Source organism: Schistocerca americana, chromosome 4 (genome assembly GCF_021461395.2).
Source record: "Schistocerca americana isolate TAMUIC-IGC-003095 chromosome 4, iqSchAmer2.1, whole genome shotgun sequence".
Classification (NCBI taxonomy): domain Eukaryota; kingdom Metazoa; phylum Arthropoda; class Insecta; order Orthoptera; family Acrididae; genus Schistocerca; species Schistocerca americana.
Window position 1 is genome coordinate 757,533,837 of NC_060122.1, and position 22,996 is coordinate 757,556,832.

General features: G+C 41.3%; 1 protein-coding gene across 1 annotated transcript in view; it reads right to left on the bottom strand.

Annotated features, from left to right (window-relative positions):
* Positions 1-22,996, bottom strand: part of LOC124612789 (ribosomal protein S6 kinase delta-1) — a 186,600-nt gene that overhangs the window by 11,624 nt on the left and 151,980 nt on the right. Inside the window, exons 11-13 of the mRNA XM_047141187.1 lie at positions 18,072-18,253; positions 4,544-4,754; positions 4,368-4,463 (exon numbers count right to left, since the gene is read on the bottom strand). Coding sequence (XP_046997143.1) covers positions 4,368-4,463; positions 4,544-4,754; positions 18,072-18,253 — 489 coding nt within the window. The remainder of the gene's footprint in view (positions 1-4,367; positions 4,464-4,543; positions 4,755-18,071; positions 18,254-22,996) is intronic.

A 22,996-nucleotide genomic window follows, 5' to 3' on the forward strand; every position in this document is an offset into this window, starting at 1 on the left:
CTGTCATGTCTGTGCACGAGATTTCCACACTCCTAAACATCCCTAGGCCCACTGCTTCCAATGACATAGTAAAGCGGTAATGCGAAGGGACACAAACAGCACAAAAGCATACAGGCCAACCTAGTCTGCAGATTGACAGAAACCGCCCACAGTTGAAGGAGGTCGTGATGTGTAATACGCAGACATCTATCCAGACAATCATACAGCAATTCCAAATTGCATCAGGTTCCACTGCAAGTACTATGACAGGTAGGTGTGATATGAGAAAACTTGGATTTCATGGTTGAGCGGCTGCTCATAAGCCACACATCACGCCAGTAAATGTCAAATGATGCCTCGCTTGGTGTAAGGAGCATAAACATTGGATGATTGAACAGTGGAAAAACGTTGTGTGGAGTGACGAATCACGGTACACAATGTGGCGATCCGATGGCAGGGTGTGGGTATGGCAATCTAGTGAATGTCATCTGGCAGCATGTGTAGTGCCAACAGTAAAATTTGGAGGAGGTGGTGTTATGGTACAGTCGTGTTTTTCATGGAGGGGGGCACCCCTTGTTGTTTTGCATGCCAGTGTCACAGCACAGGTCTACATTGATGGTTTAATCACCTTCTTGCTTCCCACTGCTAAAGAGCAATTTGGGGATGGGAACTGCATCTTTCAACATGATCGAGCACCTGTTCATAATGCATGGTCTGTGGCAGAGTAGTTACACGACAATAACATCCCTGTAATGGACTAGCGTGCACAGAGTCCTGAGCTGAAACCTACAGAACACTTTTGGGATGTTTTGGAACGCCGACTTCGTGCCAGGGCTCACCGACTGACATTGATCCTCAGTGCAGCACTCATTGAAGAATGGGCTGCCAGTCCCCAAGAAACCTACCAGCACCTGATTGAACTTATGCCTGTGAGAGTGGAAGCTGTCATCAAGGCTAAGGGTGGGCCAACACCATATTGAATTCCAACATTATTGATGGATGGCGTCATGAATTTGCAAGTCATTTTCAGCCAGGTGTCTGGATACTTTTGATCACATAGTGTATGCCAGGGACCATCCTGCCTCTGCAAGGCCTGTATGTGATTCTGAGATGGATGAAGTAGAGCATAGTTTAGGTAGGTGACAAAATATTATTTTGAATGATGACATTTATCACTTCTGGACATGACAAAAGGTAACAGATGCAATGAAAAATCATGTGGAAGACTTTTTCCAGACCTCGGTGGTAAGCAGAGTACTGGTCAGTGAATGGTTCAGTGTTGTGGTTAGGTTTGTTAGTGTCACAGGATATCTACAAATGTATTCTCTTGTGGTGACATCCATTAATAAATTATTCTCGGGTTTCAAACTGTGTCTAGTGCTTAATTGCTCACAAGCAAGCTTTGAAATATGTGAGATTATGGAATGAATTTTGTGTCAGATTTAATTAAGCAATTGTGCTGATTATCACGCATTAAAAATCTCTGGACTAGCGCATTATCCCGTCAGGAAAATGGACAAACTTAGTCTACCGTACAACAAGAAAAATGTTAAGTTACTATGTTAACAGTCAACACAATGACTGGGATGCCCTATCCCTTATGTAGTAGTGGCAAGTAACTCAAAAATCCACACGAGGACAGAGCCGTCCCTCTATGAAGTTGTTTTCACTCAGAAGATGCTGTTCTCCTTTCACACTATCTAAGACCCCTCCAGAAAAAGATATATCACCAGTAAATAATTTCTCAAAAATATTTGGAGCCAGGTTAAAAAGATGGAGACTAAAGCCTTCAAATGACAGGGAAGTACCCATAATAAAAAACCAGTATTACCAAAGTATCATATCAGAAAATTACTGCTTCACACCCTGTGCCATATGGATCCTTCCCACGAACAGCATCTTTTCTGAATTGCGCACGAGGGAACTTTCCCTGCAATACATCCTATGTTTCCGTAACCCTCCAGGCTCAACCTTCGTTAGTCACTGCCCTCACCCATCCAGCTCCTTCCCTGTTCCCATTCTAACACTACACAGCCACCATTCCACCACCACACCCAGTCTTTTTATTTCTCTCTTTTTCCGCTACTCCCTCCCCCCCTCCCCCACCTGTGCCCTCCATCTAACCTGCTGTACTTCACTGTCCGCCACCCCCACCATACAATCCCCCCCCTCCATGCCCCAGCCTCCTCCTTACCCCCACGCAGACACCACTCCCATCATGCACTGGTGCTGCTGCTTGCAATGTGGTTTCAGTTGCCTGAGACTGCAGTCATGTGTGTGAGTTGCATTTGTGTGTGTGAGTTGTTTTTGTGTGCAAATGTGGGCGTTCATACACGCACGTGCTTATGTGTGTGTTGTTAATGAAGGCCAATGGCCGAAAGCTTTAATTGTGAGAGTTTTTTGTTGTACCTATCTGCGACTCAGCATCTCCACTATATGGTGAGTGGCAACTTTCCTTCTCATAATATTGTTACATTCCATCCTAGATTTTCTATTGTTTGACATCAGAAAATGGGTTATGTTAACCAACTCTTATGAACCAAAGGATAAGCCCAAAAAAATCTGTTACAATTTACCAAGGATTTTACCATGTGATACAAATAATGGCAGCTGTTAACTTTAAATTACAACGGGTAATGCATGCCACAGTGGTCCATGTAAGTTATGTCCACCTTTTTTGAGGAACCACAGAGGCACTGCCTCCATTCCCAGCAGCACTTTCAGAGGAGGGGAGGGGAGTGGCTGGACAAAAGGAAAATAAGAATAAAATTAAGCAAGACACTCTTACAGTTATTCCAGCACATCACTAAGCACTTTGGCCGCAAGTTGGAATGATAAGCTAACAAGAGGATTGCAAGGTAACTGAGGATGTGAATTTTGTGTGTTTACTTACTAATTATTAGGACCGCCCTTGTTGCACATGTTATTGTTATGTGTATGTTTTAGTAATTGCCGGATTATAGAGGGTATTGTTTTCAAGGAGGCAGCTCTCAAGTGGGCATAAAGGGAACATCATCTTTATGTACTAGGTTGAAGGAACTTCTGAGCAAAAGCTCCATTCACAATGTTGTTAATGGTAGTAGAACCTTATTGCTTAGGCTGGTATGAAAACATCCATGATATGTGGTACCATAGTTCAATTATTATGCGAAGAGAGTAGTCTGCTTGATGTGAAAGTAGTTTATCATTCTGTGCAGGCTTGTAACAGCAAGAAAGTCGTGACTGAGTGCAAGTGTGTATATAAATATGTGTTAGTCATGGGCCTTTAGCTCTGAGGGTAAAGTTTTTTTTGCTGAAACAGTATACCCATGAAACAGGATGGGTAACATCTGCCAGAAAGCCCTAATGACCACTCTCCAGGCAAGAATTACTGCATTTCTGAGCCAGGCCAATCTACCTGCCCTACACAATGGGTACACACAGTTCATGTGAGTTGACCTGCACTTTCACTCCCAGAAATCTGTGACAGTTTCTTCAAAAGAGATAATTAAAAATTAAATGGAATTCTTCCAAAGGTTATAACTGCACCAGTTATACTCTGTGGCAAACCCAGTGGTCATCATTTTTCACCTGTTACGAGGAAAGACATTACTGTGGCACCATGAGCACAGAACATAGGGTCAAGGATTATTGATCAGTGGCACCCGATGTGATATTTCCAGACCTTCTTTCTGATTATACGCTACTATCACTGGAATAACTACCTTAAATGTCACCCACACATTAATTTACATATCCAATCCACTGTTTAAGATCCTACCCCCCTGGAAACATCCAGTAAGCTTCTACAAGTTGACCGACTGGTGCATAACAACAGCCAAATGTAGGTCATCGGACACTGTTCCAGACAGTTCCTAATGGCACACAAATGCACCCTCTTCTACAAAGTCAGTCTGGAGCAGATGAATTTAAAACTCCTGGGCAGTCTGTGCTGGTCTGCGCCATACTGACATTGATGACACCAGTCCAATTGCTGGGCCTCGAACCTCTATCCGCCCCCTGAGCATCTGAGTACTCACACAGCTCGGCATTCTACCAGCTTCATGGAACTACGATGCATAGGACCCAGTCATCCCCATCTTTGCAGGGGTATCAAAGGAGGGATTCCTCGGCCCAAACAACAGGAGGTGGGTTGCAGCATGGCCTGGTCAGAGCGACATCCATATTCAATGGGCCAACAACGCTCAGCATTATCAACTATGAGACCAGGATAGAAGTTTGCTTTCTGGGAGATGCAGTATCAGCATATTTGCATCACTCACCATCTATGCTATTAGTTGTTGAAATTGCTGGGAATCCACTTTGCTTTGCTGAGTAATAAGTACTTTGATCCACTGGCAAATGGGTACATACCAATGGCACTTTCAGTGACAAGACAGTGTGCTTACCTCTGTTAGAATTTCTACTGCTTCCTTTGAAACATAATCTGGAACATTTAAGACTGTATGAATCTGAATTCCCGCTGGATGACAAGAAGCTAGTGCCTGTAACAAAAACATATACTCTCAGTAGACTGTAAATCTTTTTTGTTTGTTTACAAACCACATTATGGCTGAAGTTCTACCTTTCCTGCCAGTAAGTCGAAAAGGATAGCACCGAAGCTCCACCAATCAGCAGCTGGTGTCACTGGAAATATGGATTTTACTTCAGGTGCACAGTACAAGGAGTTCACAGCTTCTTCATTAATAACAGAATCAACTGCTCCCAACTGGCACATATATGATACCAATAGAGAGCCTCTTTCTCCCAACAGAATGTTATCTGGATGCAAATCCCTGAAAAATTGAAAAATTATTGTGCTGATTTACAGAGAAAGGAGCTTTCTGTAGTTTAAATCAAATAGCTAGGATTAAAATAAAAATTTAATTTAGTCAAAGTTGTATTTCTTTACATCCAGAATCAGATGCCTGGAAAAATAGCTTACACGTCAATATATTAACATACACCAGTAAAGCTCACAATTTTATATGCCGCAGACTAGAGTTGAAAACTTGACAAAACAAAAAAGAGAAATTTTGTAAAGAAAACACAACAGTGCAAAACATCACAAAGTAAGAGGAATCTTGAGGGTAAGCACAGAATCATTTCTCCCAGCAGATAAAAGCCACACCATTATTTATAACCATTGATTCTAATCACACATTCCAAATCAGTACTGCTTAATTGTCTAACTTACTGATGGCCAGAAAACTTCTATTGCGTTCAAACAACAAAGCAATCTGAATGTTGACAACAAAACTTAATGAAGTACATTACACATATTATTAAACAATAAAATTTGCTAATTACACTGAACAGTCAAAAGAGTAAAAGTTCATTCAAATTTACTTTATTAATTAAGGTCATTCCATGCCAAGTAGTGTAGATGATCCCGCATGACCATCACAGATTTTTCTGAAATTTTGTGTGAACACCCGCATACATTCCCAATAAACACTGGTATAGGTTCACAATCACCAGTCCAATTCTTTCAGAGATATAGTCATGTGTTCAACGGCATACGCAGCTATTAACAGTGCATCCCTGAGATTTCACCAAATTTGAGACCCAATATCTATGGCAATATTTTGTTGAAATAAACAGAACTATGCCATATTGTATAACTATTTGCACTCTCTTAATTTAAACCATAAAAAAGATTGCTTAAGCAATTTCATACGAATACAAGCAAACCTACTGGAGGATCGACTCTGTTTTAGAAGCCTAAATGCGATTTTATTTTCTACCACACAGCCGAGAACCAAACTACTATCACTTTTAACCGCAAAGAAAGGTGTTTTTTAAAGAAGCCATAGTACTAGTTTCCGATTTAATCAAAATATGGCCTCTTCATAGGCGTCCCATACTATTGCTGCCCTGAAGCAGGCTGAATCTGATAACCCCACAAAATACTCCATCTCGCAAAAGCTGCAGAAAGCCATTACACTAGAACTTGGCACAATAAATAATCAAAATCAAAAAGTGTACAATCCCCACAAGAAGTATGTCCATGTGCAAGACCAATTCATTTTGCATGGTATTATTAGGAAGCTTCTGGAAAACCAAGACATCATTGTGTGGGTAGACAAGGCCGATTATGTATAGAAAGCACAGGACTTCTTTTACACCCCATTTTAAACCTCACAGTTAATTTTGTGGCAGAAATTGTGATGACTATTAAAGAAATACATGTTTTATTCACCCCATTTCTTAAAAAAACTTTGGTACCAAAGGAGCTGAGAATGTCCAGTTTGAGAGGTGTAGTGATGCTTCATACCACTCCTTTAAGGCCATTAATTAGCACTATTAATGCCCGAGGTCATTTAATGAGTACGGAACTGCAAAGTTTCATCAGTAAGCATTATTTTTTTTCCATATACAAATATCCCTACCAAAGAGTTGATTTCTATTACTGAATTCAACTTGTGGCAATAGTCTTGTCCAAATTCACAAAAAAATTAATGAATTATTTGGTTGCTCAGAACTGTTGTGGATCATAGCTACTTTGCCTTCAAAGACACCGTATATGGATGAACTGAGGTTTAGCATGGGATCTCCCATTGCCAGTACAATAGCCCACATTTAAATCAATCACATTTAACATCAGCTCCCCCCCCCCCCCTGCCCCCAACCCACCTCCACCTCCTAGACTGGTAAGTTACAAAAGATACGTCACTGACGTAATACCTTTGTATGATGGGATCGATGCCCAGCTGCAACAAGTCTTTAATAAAATTCACCCCAAGATTCAGTGTACTACAGAACACTGTTCTGGCTTTACACATTCATTATTAGGTTTGGAAATTATGATACAGGACAGTAAAGTTCTCGACTGGTGCTATTATCCATTGCTCCTCAGTTGATCCAAAGCAGCAAAAAATTACTGCTCTTCATGAAATGCTTTACCTTGCAATTAGGTTCCCTCTCTCACAACAAAACTACACTACTGATCAAAAGTATCCGGACACCCCAAAAACATATGTTTTTCATATTAGATGCACTGAGCTGTCACCTACTGCCAGGTACTCCATATCAGTGACCTCAGTAGTCATTAGACATCAGGAGAGAGCAGAATAGGGTGCTCCGTGGAACTCATAGACATCAAACGTGGTCAGATGATTGGGTGCCACATGTGTCATACATCTGTACATGAGATTTCCACACTCTTAAACATCCCTAGGTCCACTGTTTCCGATGTGATAATGAAGTGGAAATGTGAAGGGACACATACAGCACAAAACTGTACAGGCTGACCTTGTCTGTTGACTGACAGAGACTGCCGATAGTTGAAGAGGATTGTAATGTGTAATACGCAAACATCTATCAAGACCATCATACAGGAATTCCAAACTGCATCAGGACAGTGAGAAAATTTGGATTTCATGGTCGAGCAGCTGCTCATAAGCCACACATCATGCCAGTAAATGCCTAACGACACCTCGCTTGGTGTAAGGAGCATAAACATTGGACAACTTAACAGTGGAAAAACGTTGTATGGAGTGACGAATCACAGTACACAGTGTGGCGATCTGATGGCAGGGTGTGGGTATGGTGAACGCCCGGTGAACATCATCTGCCAGCATGTTTAGTGCCAAAAGCAAAATTCGGAGGTGGTGTTATGGTGTGGTTGTGTTTTTCATGGAGAGGGCTTGCAACCCTTGTTGTTTTGCATGGCACTATCACAGCACAGGCCTACATTGATGTTTTAAGCACCTTCTTGCTTCCCACTGTTTAAGAGAATTTGGGGATGGTGATTGCATCTTTCAACACGATTGAGCACCTGTTCATAATGCATGGCCTGTGGCAGAGCGATTACACAACACTAACATCCCTGTCATGGACTGGCCTGCACAGAGTTCTGACCTGAATCCTACAGAACACCTTTGGGATGTTTTGGAATGCCTACTTCATGCCAAGCCTCACTGACCAATATCGATACCTCTCCTCAGTGCAGCACTCCGTGACGAATGGGCTGCCATTCCCCAAAAAACCTTCCAGCACCTGATTGAACATATGCCTGTGAGAGTGGAAGTTGTCAACAAGGCTAAAGGTTGGCCAACACAATATTGAATTCCAACATTACCGATGGAGGGTGCCACAAACTTGTAAGTCATTTTCAGCCAGGTGTCCAGATACTATTGATCACACAGTGCACCAGCGTGAATTGGATGTCGTTAAATTTATAGCACATGCTAATGGTTACCAGCTGAACATTGTTGATGATGTTCTCCTGCAAATGGAATCTAACATTGCTTCTAATGCTTGGTACCAGTTTACCCTATCATCTAATAGAGATGATAATTCTTAAAAAAAAATAAAAAAATAAAAAAAAAATGAATAAAAATAATTTTGCAGGATCCCATATGTGGCTGTTATACCCAATAGGAGCAGCAAATGGCTTAGAAAAGAGGGTATTATAGCTGGCTTCTATATCCTCAATAAGGTCAGGCACCTATTAAAGCACCACGAAACCAGAGCAGACAATTGCTATGTACAATTGGGGATCTACTGCATTCAGGGTAGTGAGTGTCCTTCCGCCTACATAGGCCAAACTGGCCGCTCCTTTAGCATACAGTTCAGAGAGCATCAGGACATTAGCAATTCTAAATCCACCCTCACTAACCACCTGAAGGATGACAATTGTTCCAATTCAGATATAAACACGGTTGTAGCAGTTTACATATTTAATAGGGTGAGTCCAGCAACTGCCTTCTCTCTATCTTTTCTGTGTAGTTAGACATGTCGAGAGTAACGTTAAGGGATGTGAGAGTGTCATTTGAAAGGCCTAGCAGCCCTGTAGACTTATCGCAGTTTCGTGGGAATGATAGTCACGTTAACTTAGTACCATCTAAAGGTGTAGTGTGTTGATTAACAGGTCACGTCGCTCCTTGCGATAAATTTGTACCAAGCGCTTGTGATGTGTGTGGCTTCTATGGTCATGTAACGGGGCAATGTGGTAAGTCTGGATGGCTTGCCATTAGACGTGCTAAGAATTAACTTGCTTCTGGGTAATACAATTTTATTTTTGTGAGGTGAGGTATGTCACACGGAAAATGCCAGACACACGGGACAAGTGACGCCGTAGTCGCATTGACAGAGCAAGTTAAGAAACTGACTGAAGAAAATAAGTTGCAAAAGAGCAGCACATGCAGAGAATAGAGCAACAGCTGGAAGATGGGATAATCCAGCACAGTAATAATCCTTGGCCTAGTAGCGTGGTCCTAGTTCCGATGAAGACACTGGACGGGTCGAAAAAATTTCGCTTTTGTTGCGATTACAGACATTTGAATGAATGGACAGTAGCGGACGTATATCCGATTACGAATATCACAGATATGTTAGACAACCTAGGGCAGTGCAAATTTTTTCCCACTATGGATTTGCGAAGCGGTTATCATCAAATTGAAGTATGTCCGGAGAACAGGTCAAAAACAGCATTGCGGTCACTTCAAGTATAAAAGAATGCCGTTTGGACTAAAAAACGCCCCAGCAACATTTCAGAGGTTGTTGGATGGAGTCCTTTCGGGTTGAAACCGAAAAAATGCATGGTGTATCTGGAAGACATTACAGTTTTTTCAAGAGATATAGAGCAGCATGTGGAATGGTTAAAGGAGGTGTTTAAAAGATTAGAGGCAGCACGGCTAACATTAAGTTTGGACAAATGCCATTTTGCACAAGCACAAGTAAATTATCTTGGGCATGTTATCAGTCAGGACAGGGTACGGACACATCCTTGTCTCACTTCTGCAGTATGAGATTTTCCAGTTACGCAAACCGTTAAACAACTGCAATCATATATTGGTCTTGCGAGCTATTATCGAAAATTTGTACAGGGGTTCACAGAAATAGCGAGGCCACTTACTAAGTTGCTAAGAAAACGTGTTACCTTCCAGTGGACCTCAGAGTGCAAGAAAGCATTTCAAGAGTTGAAACGGATACTGACATCAGATCCAGTTTTGAAGTTTCCAGACTTTTAAAAGGAGTTTATACTACAATGTGACATGTCTAGTCACACTCTTGGGGTTGTACTTGGGCAAGATATTGATGGCAAAGAACATCCGATTGCGTTCGTGTCTTGTCAACTTAACAAGGCGGAACAAAATTACTCCACAACGGAGAAGGAATTGTTAGCGGTAATATACGGGATTTCGTACTTTCGATGTTACCTGTATGGTAGACGGTTTAAGGTTGTGACAGATCATTCAGCTCTGAAATGGTTATTAGGTCTGAAAGACCCAGCGAGTAGGCTAGTGAGATGGGCGCTGAAACTCAGTGAGTTCGATTATAAGGTAATACACAAGCCAGGTGTGAAACATGCCAATGCTGATGCATTGAGCAGGAAAGTGGCAGTATTACAAGTAACAGGGGTGATTGAAGATGAGTGTAAAAGGTCACAAGCCGTGGATAGTGATTGTCAATTGTTCAGAAAGCAACCGCAGTGCCTAGTACAGGACAGATTACTTTGCAGGTCGACGAAATGCGGCCCGCATGTCGTCGTACCAGCAGCGTTAAGATCTGAAGTTTTGCAACAGGCGCATGACCATTTTCTTTCAGGACATGGCGTGAGAAGAGCTACGGATAGGCAGATAGCGGAAAAGTTTTGGTGGAGGACATGACGTGAAGACGTGGACGAGTACGTCAGGAATTGTGTGCCACGCGCACAGTGTGCGGACTTGAGCCATCAAAGGTTCAGCTTCAAAGATTACTGAGGCAGACAGACCTTTCCAACAAATAGGAATTGATATATTAGGTGCATTTAATAGGAGTGCAGCAGGGAATAAGTATGTGTTAACAGTGATTGACCACTTTTCTAGGTATTTAGTCATGGTTGCATTACCAGATCAAAAAGCAAGTACAGTGGAACAAGCTTTAGTTAATAATTGGTTACTCAGGTATGGGATACCTCAGTCCTTAATCTCGGATCAAGGTACTAATTTACTAATTTCATGTCTGATCTGATGAAGCAACTGTGTAAGTTACTGAAGGTAAAGAAACTACGGACTAGTCCATTCCATCCGCAAGCAAACGGACGAACGGAGAGAGTGCATCGCACGAACGCTAAGATGTTGAGTCACTATGTAAATAGTCAACACACTGACTGGGATGTGTACTTGCAATTCGTAACCAGTGCGTGTAATAGTAAGGTACATACATTGACAGGATTGTCGCCGTATGAAGTGGTGTATGGGCGGAAGATGCCATCACGTTTTGACATGCTTCATCCAAGGCTGGGAGCGGAGGGCGAGCATGTAAGGCAATTTGCAAAAACCATTAAGGAAATATGGGAGGGAGTGTGTGTGTGTGTGTGTGTGTGTGTGTGTGTGTGTGTGTGTCTCATCTATTTTTGACAAAGTCCTTTATTTGTGACAGTCTTTTCATTATGCCTATCTGCAACTCAGCATCTGCGCTATATGATGAGTAGCAACTTTCCTTTTCATAGTATAATTCAAATAAAGTAATAGATGGCACTGTCTCCAATACAAGATACCTGTTTCAACACACACACATACATGTGGCTACTACAGGTACCTGAGACTGCAGTGTGTGTGTGTGTGTGTGTGTGTGTGTGTGTGTGTGTACTGTCTGTTTTTGACAAAGGCCTTACAGGCTGAAAGGTTTATTTGTGACAGTCTTTTTGTTGTGCCTACTTGTGACAGCATCTCCACTATATGGTGAGTAGCAACTTTCCTATTTATAATATTGTTACATTCCATCCTCGATTTTCCATTGTTTGATTATTTGAATTATTGTTTTCTGCATGATAAATACCTATGTGTGTGGCATCATATAACTAAGTAAACTATTCCCAAACAATTTCCATAAATCGCTCAAAGACTACCGTATTTACTCGAATCTAAGCCGCACTTTTTTCCGGTTTTTGTAATCCAAAAAACCGCCTGCGGCTTAGAATTGAGTGCAAAGTAAGTGGAAGTTCTGGAAAATGTTGGTAGGTGCCGCCACAACTAACTTCTGCCTTCGAATATATGTAGCGCTACACAGGCTAGCTTTGCAGGCACAAAGATAAATACTGGCGCCTAACCCTCTGCGTCAATAAATAAATTTTTAAAAAAAGGTGGAAGACGAGCTTTTTTTCTCCGACTCGAGTTTCGACCACTGCATTTTCATACATTATCCAACGAAGTAAATACAAATTTCGCACCGAGCGAGGTGGCGCAGTGGTTAGACACTGGACTCGCATTTGGGAGGACGATGGTTCAATCCCACGTCCAGCCATCCTGATTTAGGTTTTCCGTGATTTCGCTAAATCGCTCCAGGCAAATGTCGAGATGGTTCCTTTCAAAGGGCACGGCCGACTTCCTTCCCTAATCCGATGTGACCGATGACCTCGCTGTCCGGTCTCCTTCCCCAAAAACAACCAACCAACCAACAAATTTCGCATTGTGCATCTTCGAATGTAGCAGCATTTCAATGTACTACGAAAATCCGACTGGCAAGACTGTTTGGGATGTTTGTTAATATGGCCAACTCTACATTCTGAATTTTTTCCTACCTGTGAGAAGAGATGGTTCCTTATAGGAACTTTTATGAATTGTGAATAGCATGCTGTATTCTCTTCATCATAAGAATAATACGAATATAAACATTTTGCTATGTATTCTTTCGTGTTTGCTGCTAACTCATTTAAATTCTGTCTGCCTAATAAACTACAAAACTAGAGTGAGACAACAGCAAACATGGAAAAATATAGATATCATCCCATGTTTATATTCGTATTATTCTTATGCCTAATAGTGATACAGTCAGAAATGAAGCACGGCAATTGACTAGATTTTTAAATCTAAGATGACTCTAATTTCAGTGCAGAATGTAATGTACTAAAGAGGCGTCTGCAAAGATTTTCAAACGGAGAAAAATTTTCGCTAAACTCTCGTTCAGAACATCTTCTATCATACGCTGTCTATTATTTGGTTCTTGTTGATCATTATCAAAGAAAGCAGAAGCGTAGGTAACAGCAAATAGCAGGTTCTTGCTATTGTTTCGCTAATGAGATGATTCCTCTCTCTCTCTCTTTTTAATTGTAAGCGGCAGTAGCGTCCACAAAAGCAAGGCATGCCGCGAGCGGCGACAGGTCGTAAACGCTCATTATCAGAATGCGACAAACAATGCATGACACAGTACAGTAACGCATTTTCAGCTTAGTGTGACGTAAACACCTATAACAAAGAGAATGGCACTTACCAGATCAAAGAAAAATAAACAATCAATACAAACCAGAAGAAGTACACGAAAAAGGAAGGTTACACGTATAAATACGGACGGAGCACCTGACGCATAGCAATGGCTACCTGGTAAAGCTTAACTGCTAAGCTTACGACTCTAACCAAACTACTGTAGCTGTATCGTCATTCATTCGACCTAAATTGTGTCTCATATTACAATGGACCAACTTTGTTTCGATTTGGAGGTGCGGCCTAAAACTTTTCTCTCCCCTTGAATTTTGAGTCTCAGATTTCAGGTGCGGCTTAGATTCGGGAAATTCTTTTTTTTCCTCGATTGCGGGTCTCATTTTTCAGGTGCGGCTTAGATACGAGTGCGGCTTAGATTCGAGTAAATACGGTAATGTATTTTGTAGTTCTTACTTGTATGAGTTGGTACAACTGGAGCAGTTTAATGGCATAGTTTACAATATAAACTGTAATTCTTGAATTACCACACATCCTGATATACCAACTTAGTGTACATGTACAGTCACTGCATTAAACATGAAAGACTTTATATTTAACTAGAATAATGGCACTCTTCTGAAGAAGAAGCACAACAAAGATTTAATGTCACACTGACAACAAGGTCATTAGAGAAACAACACACACCCAGCCTGTCAAAAGATGGGAGAGGAAATCAATCATTTACTTTTTCAAAAGAACCAATCAGGCTTTTGCATTAAGTGATTAAGGGAAACAACAGAAAGCCTAAACATGGATTGTCTTATGGGAATATGAAATTGAGTTAGTATTTTACCATTGTCACCTTGATCAAGTATTCTGAACTAAAATTACCACCACAGAGCAGTTTTTGACAGCCTTTGCCACATTACGTTACCGAGGCACCCTTTTGAATGGCCATGTTGTGTCTACAAACTAGAGGTCAATATGATGTAAATGAAGTTTCAACTTCAATTTTCAAATTTCAATTTTTTTCCACTTGTAACATGTAATTGTACAGGTGTAGGCAATGTCAATAACATATAATTACAGCATAATTTGTGCACATAGACAATGTATTTTATATTATTCTACAATTAATTCACACATTAGGTCAATAGTTCAGATCACAGTGAACAGCTGTTTTTACATGCAATTTAGTAGTACACTTACCACCAAGACATGATTGTTACTGAAACTGTTATTCATGTCTCCAGTCAAAATCTTATGCTCATTTGGTAGAAAATTATGAAAAATAATTCCTTTAGTATGTGAGCACAGATATTTCTTTTATTTTCTTCCTCGTATAAGTGTGCATTCTTGTTATCACAGGGTGGGAAAGAAGTTTATGCACTGCACTGTAGCACTGTTACTTTTTTTCTAAGCACAGTAAGACCGTTGAGTTGTTCTACATACCACAGCAGCAGTTATTGAGCATGGCCACAGATGACTGATTCTTGCATGACCACACGAGTAATCTTGTGAACAAAGATGTGAGTGTTGCTTTAGAGATTGCCATGATTGATATAATAACCAGACAACAATCACAGGACTGACTCATACAAGCACTAGTTTCCAACATAATCAATTGCAACTGTTTTTGTACAATTCAAACCTCTGTTTGTTGTCTAGTTAAATAAAAGAAAAATAACATGAGAGCAATTCTTTTATTATTAGGCTACACACAGGGAAGAACCTTTGAAAATACAAATGGACAGGAAAAGCAAAACAGATGAGGTCATAAGTGTCCAAATAATAAATTAACAAAGACTGATTTCTGAGTAAATCATTCCATGGTTCTTGAAGTTGGGGACACATACGATCATAAGCAGCATTAGGACTAATGACAGTGGACCTGGAGCTCTAGTTAATAACTGGAGAGAGATGGAATGAAAATTAGAATGATGCACTCTTGTAAGAGGTTCCTTGGTTCAAAGTGTCTAAGACAACTGGCATCCACAATCAAAAATTAAATCTCCTCCATCATGTTGCTATACGGTGAATAGAATGTTTTCTACAGCCTGTGCTACATCTGCTAGAATGTTATACATTAAAATGTATAGATTTCAAAAACTGATACTGGGTTAGAAAGTGGCATAATGTCAGTGGGTTGTTGCCATGAATGCAATGTCGTGTGGAGTGGCCACGTAACAGCTGATTACAGCTGGAAAGATAGTTCCCACGAAGCCCTAGAGACAGTCCCAGAGAGGGACCACCAGCATTTGTGCCAGAACAACTGAATGTTCTTATGTACATTGAGATGATGAAAGTCACGGGATAGCAATATGTACATATACAGATGGCAGTAGCCTACTATCTCATATGCAAAGTATAAAAGGCCAATGCACTGGTAGAGCTATCGTCAGTACTTAAGTGATTAATGTGAGAAGGTTTCCTATATGATTATGGCCACACAACAGCAATTATCAGACACTGAATGCAGAATGGTAGTTGGAGCTAGACATATGGGACATTCCATTTTGGAAATCATTAGGAATTTCAATTTTATGAGAGTCACAGTTTCAACAGTGTGATAAGAATACCAAATTTCAGGCATTACCTCTCACCACGGACAACACAACCTTCAATTAATGACCAAGAGCAGTGTCATTTACGTAGAGTTGTTAGTGCTAACACACAAGCAACAGTGTGAAGTAACTACATAAATCAATGAGGGATGTATCACAAATGTATCCATTAGGAATGTATGGCAAAATTTGGCATTTAGGGGCTATGACCGATGCGAGTGGGCAGGCGGCCAATGCAAGTGTCTTTGCTAATAGCACATCATCTGCATTGTCTCTCCTGGCTCATGACCATATGGGTTGGACGCTAGATGACTGGAAAATCATGGTCTGGTCAGATGATTCCCCAATTTCAGTTGGTAAGAGTTGATGGTAGGGTTCAAGTGTAGTGCATACCCCACAAAGCCATGGACTCAAGTTGTCAATAAGGCGAAGTGCAAGCTGGTGGTGACTCCAGAATTGTGTGCAATGTGTTTACAAGGAATGGACTGGATTCTCTGTTCCAACTGAACTGTTCAATGACTGGAAATGTTTATATTCAGCTAATCGGAGACTTCATGTTCCCAAACAACGAAGGAATTTCTATGGATGAAAATGTGCCATGTCACCATGTCACACACAGTTCACGATTGGGTTCAAGAACTTTCTGGACAATTCAAACGAATGCTTAGCCAGCCAGATTGCCTGACATGAATTCCATCAAACCTTTATGGGACATAATCAAGAGGTCAGTTCATGCACAAAATTCTGCAATGTCAACACTTTCGCAATTATGGACACCTACAGAAACAGCATGGCTCAGTATTTCTGCAGGGAAATTGAAACAACTTGACGAGTCCATGCCACATCAAGCTGCTGCACTAAGCAGGGCAAAATAAGGTCTGACACAATATTAGGAGGCATCCCATGACTTTTGTCACCTGAGGGTACAGCAACACTGAAACTGTATGGGGAGACAGAGTACCTAGAAGGCCTGGGTAGTAGAAATGCAGACTTGTAAGTAGCATCATGAGCCACATCCTTTATGGACAGGCACCCCAGGTGACACTGCCCAATTAGTTCAGTAGTGACACTCTGGGCATACAGTGTGTGTGTGTGTGTGTGTGTGTGTGTGTGTGTGTGTGCGCGCGCGCGCAGTGACTGTATCCTGCCACCAGCATGTGTAGCATTTTGTGGAAGGTCACAATGCTATGGCAATTTCAGGAATAGGTTACTGCTATAAACAATGAGCTGATTCCTAAGTTTCTGTTTATATGTTGTCAACATTTGTCCTTGGTGGAATCAACAACAGTCACAACACTCCATCAGTGGCAAGTGAAAATATTGCTGTGAACAGTAATTTTCAGTGTAATTTATCAATTAATAAATTTATTAGTATTACAAGTGTAATTTACTTGGTAATAAAGGCTAGAATGTACGTCAGCATTTAGAAGCCCCTGCACACCCCTCAAAACCAGCAGTATGATACAGCAGTCGGACCTGTCCTAGACAATTCGTCATAGCAGTTCTTTTAGTGGACCAGCAATATCACCTGAGGTTTCTTCATGTGGAAACTGGAGGTGTCATTTTGAAACACTAGTTATGAAGGTGAATTGAAAATAAAATATAAGAAGCAATGATTTCATAATTTATCATCACTCTGTCATACACACACAAACAATGTCAAATAGATTTATCCTGGGAACAAGGGATGATGGAACATATAACTTTACATGATATTTGTTGAGCTTGTGTGAATGTGTGAGAGTTCTTCACTTGTGAAAAAGGACTTCGTCTGAAAATTGAAATATTTTTAGTAGCCATCTTCGATGTGCCTGCCTGCAACTCAATGCCTCCTGTATGTGGTGAGTAGCAGTCTATATTTTCCACCTTGTTGCTTATAGCAGTAACCTATTCATGAAATTCCCATGGCATTGTGTCCTTCCTCAAAGTGCTACACAATTTGGTGGTAGGATACAAGTGCTGCACATACACACATTGCCTGCCCAGAGTAGCTCCATTGAATTAATTCGACAGTCTCACCTGGGGTGCCTGCCTATCGAGAATGTGATTAGTGATGCTACGGTAAGTTTTAATTTATACTACCCAGACCTTCTCGGTACACCATCTCCACACACAATTTCAGTGTTGCTGTAGAATGAGGTGACAGAAGTCATGGGATACCTCCTAATATTGTGTCGGACCTTCTTTTGCTGTCTATGCTTTCCACCTTGTTGTTTATATGATGCTTTCCCTTCATAATTGTCCATATTATTATCTTTTCAATTTATGCCTTTTTCCTTGAGAAACTCCAAAAACAAACAGTAAGAGAATTCATACAGGAGCCCCTCTTAACCAAAAGTGACACATGAATGCTGTGAGCAAACACCTAATGCAAAGTAAGAGTATGCAGACCAGAATTGCAAAGAATAAAAAAGATATTTACCTGCAAATAATTCCCCACTGATGCAATGATTCCAAGCAAAGAACTAACTGCGCAGCCCACTCACGAACTGTAGCTTCTGGCAGCAGTGGTCTATGACAATCATTCATTGAAAGAAATCTCGACCATTGATGACCTCGATCCAGACTACCAGACATGGTCCTTGCACGCCCTTCACACATATCCTGTGGAAAAATAGACAGTAAATATATTACTGAAATTATATACCACATATAGACATTTGTAACATTATCATTTTCGTGGTGTCCTGCTTATGAATTACTCAACAGTGACAAGAGACATCATATCTCAAATTTTAAGCATTTCATACAGTGTACTGAATATGAAAAGGTAGTTTGTTTATTGGCACACTGGTTTCACTTCTTTTATTTGTGGAGCTCCTTCAGTGGTCTGTAACACGTTTCTTTTTATACATATAGTACACATATTATGTGGTAGTTACAGTATGTTGCTATGTTACATTTTGTCATGCTTTTCTCTTGTTTTTTTAGGTCAGAATCAACTTTTGTAGCACAAATTTCATGATGTGAAATTATCGTTCAGTGTTGCGATTTTCAGCGCTGTTAGCTCACGCGGGTAATCCTGCAGATATATACGTTAGTTTCCACGCTCCAGTTGCCTAATTGCCGGCGTTCTTTCACCCACATTTCATTCAACACATTGCATACATCACTTGCACTTTTCCATTTTGTGGTCAACGTATGTTTGTTTTCAGTTTGTACTGTTGCCGACTGTTGTTATATGTTTATCTGTCATCTTTTGTTTGTGGTGTGTGTGTGTGTGTGTGTGTGTGTGTGTGTGTGTGTGAGAGAGAGAGAGAGAGAGAGAGAGAGAGAGAGAGAGAGAGAGAGAGAGAGAGAGAGAGAAGATTCATTAATTATTTATTCTGGCTACATTTCGGATATCTATTTGTTATTGTTTTGGCTAGCATGATCAGAAAGTAATTGCTTATATGGATTTGGTCATTGAAAACCTTCTTTTCCATTGCAATGACTCCTTATATGTGAAAGTTTTCTTGCTATGTCAGGAGCTTTCTGCTGTGATTATTGACTCTGATAAATGTCATGTCACTTACCATGTTGTATGGTTCATGTCCATGTTTTATCAGGTGTTTAGCAAAGGTATAATGGCTATTTTCATATTTCCAACTTCTTATATGTTCTTTATATCTAGTTTTGAAGTTCCTGTTTGTCATCCCCAGATACACAAATTTACATTCTTGGCACTGTAGCTGGTATATTCCTGCTCCTTGGTATTTATCTGGTTTGTTTGTTTTTGTAAATGTGACTGGAGTGTGCTTCTTGTTCTGTAAGCTAGGTGTAATCCATGTTTCTTTAATATATTTGATATCCTGTGTGTTGCTTTGCTTTTGTACGTAACAGCGTACCATTTCTTTCTTTTAGTCTTGTCATGAGTGTTACTGCTTTGTGCTTCCGAGTGAACCTTAATATCTTTGTCACAAAATTTGTGCTGCAGAAGTTGATTCTAACCTAAAAAACAAGAGAAAAATATGACAAAATGTAACACAGCAAAATACTGTAACTACTACATAATATGTTTATCATATGTATAAATAGAAATATATACTACAGGCCACTGATGATGCTTCACAAATAAAAGAAGCAAAACTTGTATGGCAATAAACAAACTGTCTTCAATTAGCCACATAGATGGAACATACCTCCACAAACTTTAAAGCAACTATCCAAAGATGGAAAACAGAAATAATGACAACTCTCTCTCTCTCTCTCTCTCTCTCTCTTGTGCACACACACACACACACACACACACACACACACACACACACACACACACACACACACACCAGGATATACTGAAAGTTGAGGCCAGAGGGTTACAGGAATGAAGGATATATTGTAGGGAGAGTTCCCATCAGTGCAATCTGGAGTTGGTAGTAATGATCCAGATGGCACAGGCTGTGAAGCAGTCATTGAAGTGAAGCACACCGTGTTCAGCAGCATGTCCAGCAAGTGGGTGGTCCAACTGTTTTGTGGCGAAAGTTTGCCATTGGCCATTCATGTCAGCAGACAGCTTATAGGTTGTCATACCCACATTCGAAAGTTTGCCATTGGCCATTCATGTCAGCAGACAGCTTATAGGTTGTCATACCCACATTGAAAGCAACACAGTGGTTGCAGCTTAGTTTGTAGAACACATAGCTGCTTTCACAGGTGGCCCTACCTTTGATGGGATAGGAGACCCCTGTCACAGGTCAGGTGTCGGTAGTAGTGCAAGAATGTATGGCACAGGTCTTGCATCTAGGTTGATTGCAGGGATATGAGTCATGAAGCAAGTGGTTGGTTGCAGCAGTGGAACAGGGTTGAACAAGGATATTGTGTAGGTTCGGTGGGTGGCCGAATATCACTGTGGGAGAGGTCTCGGGAGTATAGTGGGTAGGATAATCCTCATTTCAGGGCATGACAAGAGGTAGTTGAAACCCTGGTAGAGAATGTAACACAGTCAAACCAGTTCCAAATGGTGCCGAGTCATGAGATGAGTGCTCCTTTATGGCTAGACATTGGGTACATGAGATGTGGTAGGTGACTGGAAAGACAAGGCGTGGAAGATTTGTTTCTGGATAAGTTTGGGAGGGTAATTTCAGTCTATGAAGGCCTCAGTGAGACCCTTGACATATTTGGAGAAAGACTGCTTGTAACTACAGATGTGACAACCATGGGTCATTAGGCTGTATGAAGAGACTTGTTGGTACAGAATGGGCAGCAGCTGTCAAAGTGGAGGTATCACTGGACGTTGGTAGGTTTGATGAGGCCAGACGTACTGACGTAACCATCCTTGAGATAGAGGTCAGCATCAAAGAAGGTGACTTCTCGTGTTGAGGAAGGCCAGGTGAAGCGAATGGGGGAAGAGGTGCTGACATTCAGGAGGAATGTGTATAATGTGTCCTCACCCTCGGTCCATATACTGAAAATGTTGTTAATAAATGTGAAACACTTGAGGGGTTTAGGATTCTGCATGGTTAGAATAGATTCCTCTACACGATCCACAAATAGGTTGCCACAGGATGGTGCCATGGGTATGCCCATTGCTGTAACATTGGGAATGGTAGTGTTCAATAGCAGCAAGGCAATGGGTTTGGTTGGCTGATTTGGGGTAGGGGTCCAGACAGTGAGATCACCAGTCCCATCGGATTAGGGAAGGATGGGGACAAAAACTGGCCGTACCCTTTTAAAGGAACCATCCTGGCATTTGCCTGAAGTGATTTAGGAAAATCATGGAAAATCTAAATCAAGATGGCCGGGCACGGATTTGAACTGTTGTCCTCCCAAATTTGATTCCAGTTTGCTGATCACTGCATCATCTCACTCTGCAAAGCCATGGACATTAGGGCTATTAGTATAAAGGAAAGATGGCATCTACAGAGACTAACAGGCCACCCGTTGGAAAAGGAACAGGAACTGTGAAGAGTCAGTGGAGGATGTGGTTGGTGTCTTTTTATAAAGGAGGAAAGTTATGGGTAATAGGCTGAAAGTGTTAGTCCACAAGAGCAGAGATTCCCTCTGTGGGGGCACAGTAACTGGTAACAGTGGGGCATCATTTGTGGTTGAGTTTACGGACTTCAGGAAGCATGTAGTAGGTAAGAGTATGGTAAGTGCTGAAGGTAAGGTGAGAGCGAGACTCAGAGGAGAGGTTAAGGGATGGACCTCATGTGAGGAGGTGGTGGATACCCTGATGGATTTCTGGAATGAGGTCACTGTTGCAGGGCAGAAAATGGACGTATCAGACAGCCCCTCACAGTTCGTGATAGTGACAGAGGCTTTGTCAGCCGGTGGGATTATAGTATCAGGATCAGTTTTTAAGTATTTATATGGATATGGTGTCTGTTCTTTCGAACATGTTTGAAAGAACAGACACCATATCCATATAACTATATAGTTCTGGCAATACCGGCCATGACCTCCTTCAACTATGCAGATATTCCCCAAACTCTTACGGGTCTCGGTAAGAGTGTCTTCCACGAGTAATGAGTGTGTTGGGGTGGGACACTACGAATGTAGTGTGTGGACATGCAAGGTGAGAATGTGGGTCTCACGGGAGCCATTGCACGAGATAGCCCCTGCAGTCACACTATCCTCTGTGCCCTCGGTGGCTCAAATGGATAGAGCGTCTGCCATGTAAGCAGGAGATCCCAGGTTCGAGTCCCAGTCGGGGCACACATTTTCACCTGTCCCTGTTGATATATATCAATGCCTGTCAGCAACTGAAGGTATTAATATAATTCTAATTTAATTCAGTTTTTAAGTGGTGGAGTATGATTCTTTCTGTAGATTTGAGGTTGGTTTCCACATTGAGAGATTTGGCGGATCATGGTGAGTCAAGGTTTGAGGTTGGGAAATTCCTTAAAGTTAACAGTGGGTGATTTGGGGGTAGTAAGTGGTGGATCACAGTTAGATGGAGGAGTGAATCTGTTTGGATTGAGTCGGGTTAGCAGGGCTGGTTGCAAAACGTGTTTCAACTGTAGGGACCAGCAGAGGGAGAGAATGTCTTTAAAAAAAAGAGAGCATGACTAAATTTGGGAGTGGGGAAAAAGCTAAAGCCTTCAGAAAGGAACAATAATTCTGTGGGACTGAGGCTCTTGGAGGACAGGTTCATGAGTTGGTTGGTTGGTTGGTTGGTTGGCTTGTTTGATGTTTAAAGGGACCAACTACATGGTCATTGGTCCCTTGTTCCATCAAACTAAGTCCATGGGATAAAATGGAAAACACACAAAGCTGAACACACTAGAGACAACTGACGACAAGAAAAGCACAGACAGACAAGAAACAGGCAGAAGAGTTTAAAACAGTACAGCAGATGTCCTGGGCTGGCTGATCACGAGGAGAAAAAAAGGCCAGCCACTCTGCAACACATTAAAATCTCTAACCTGA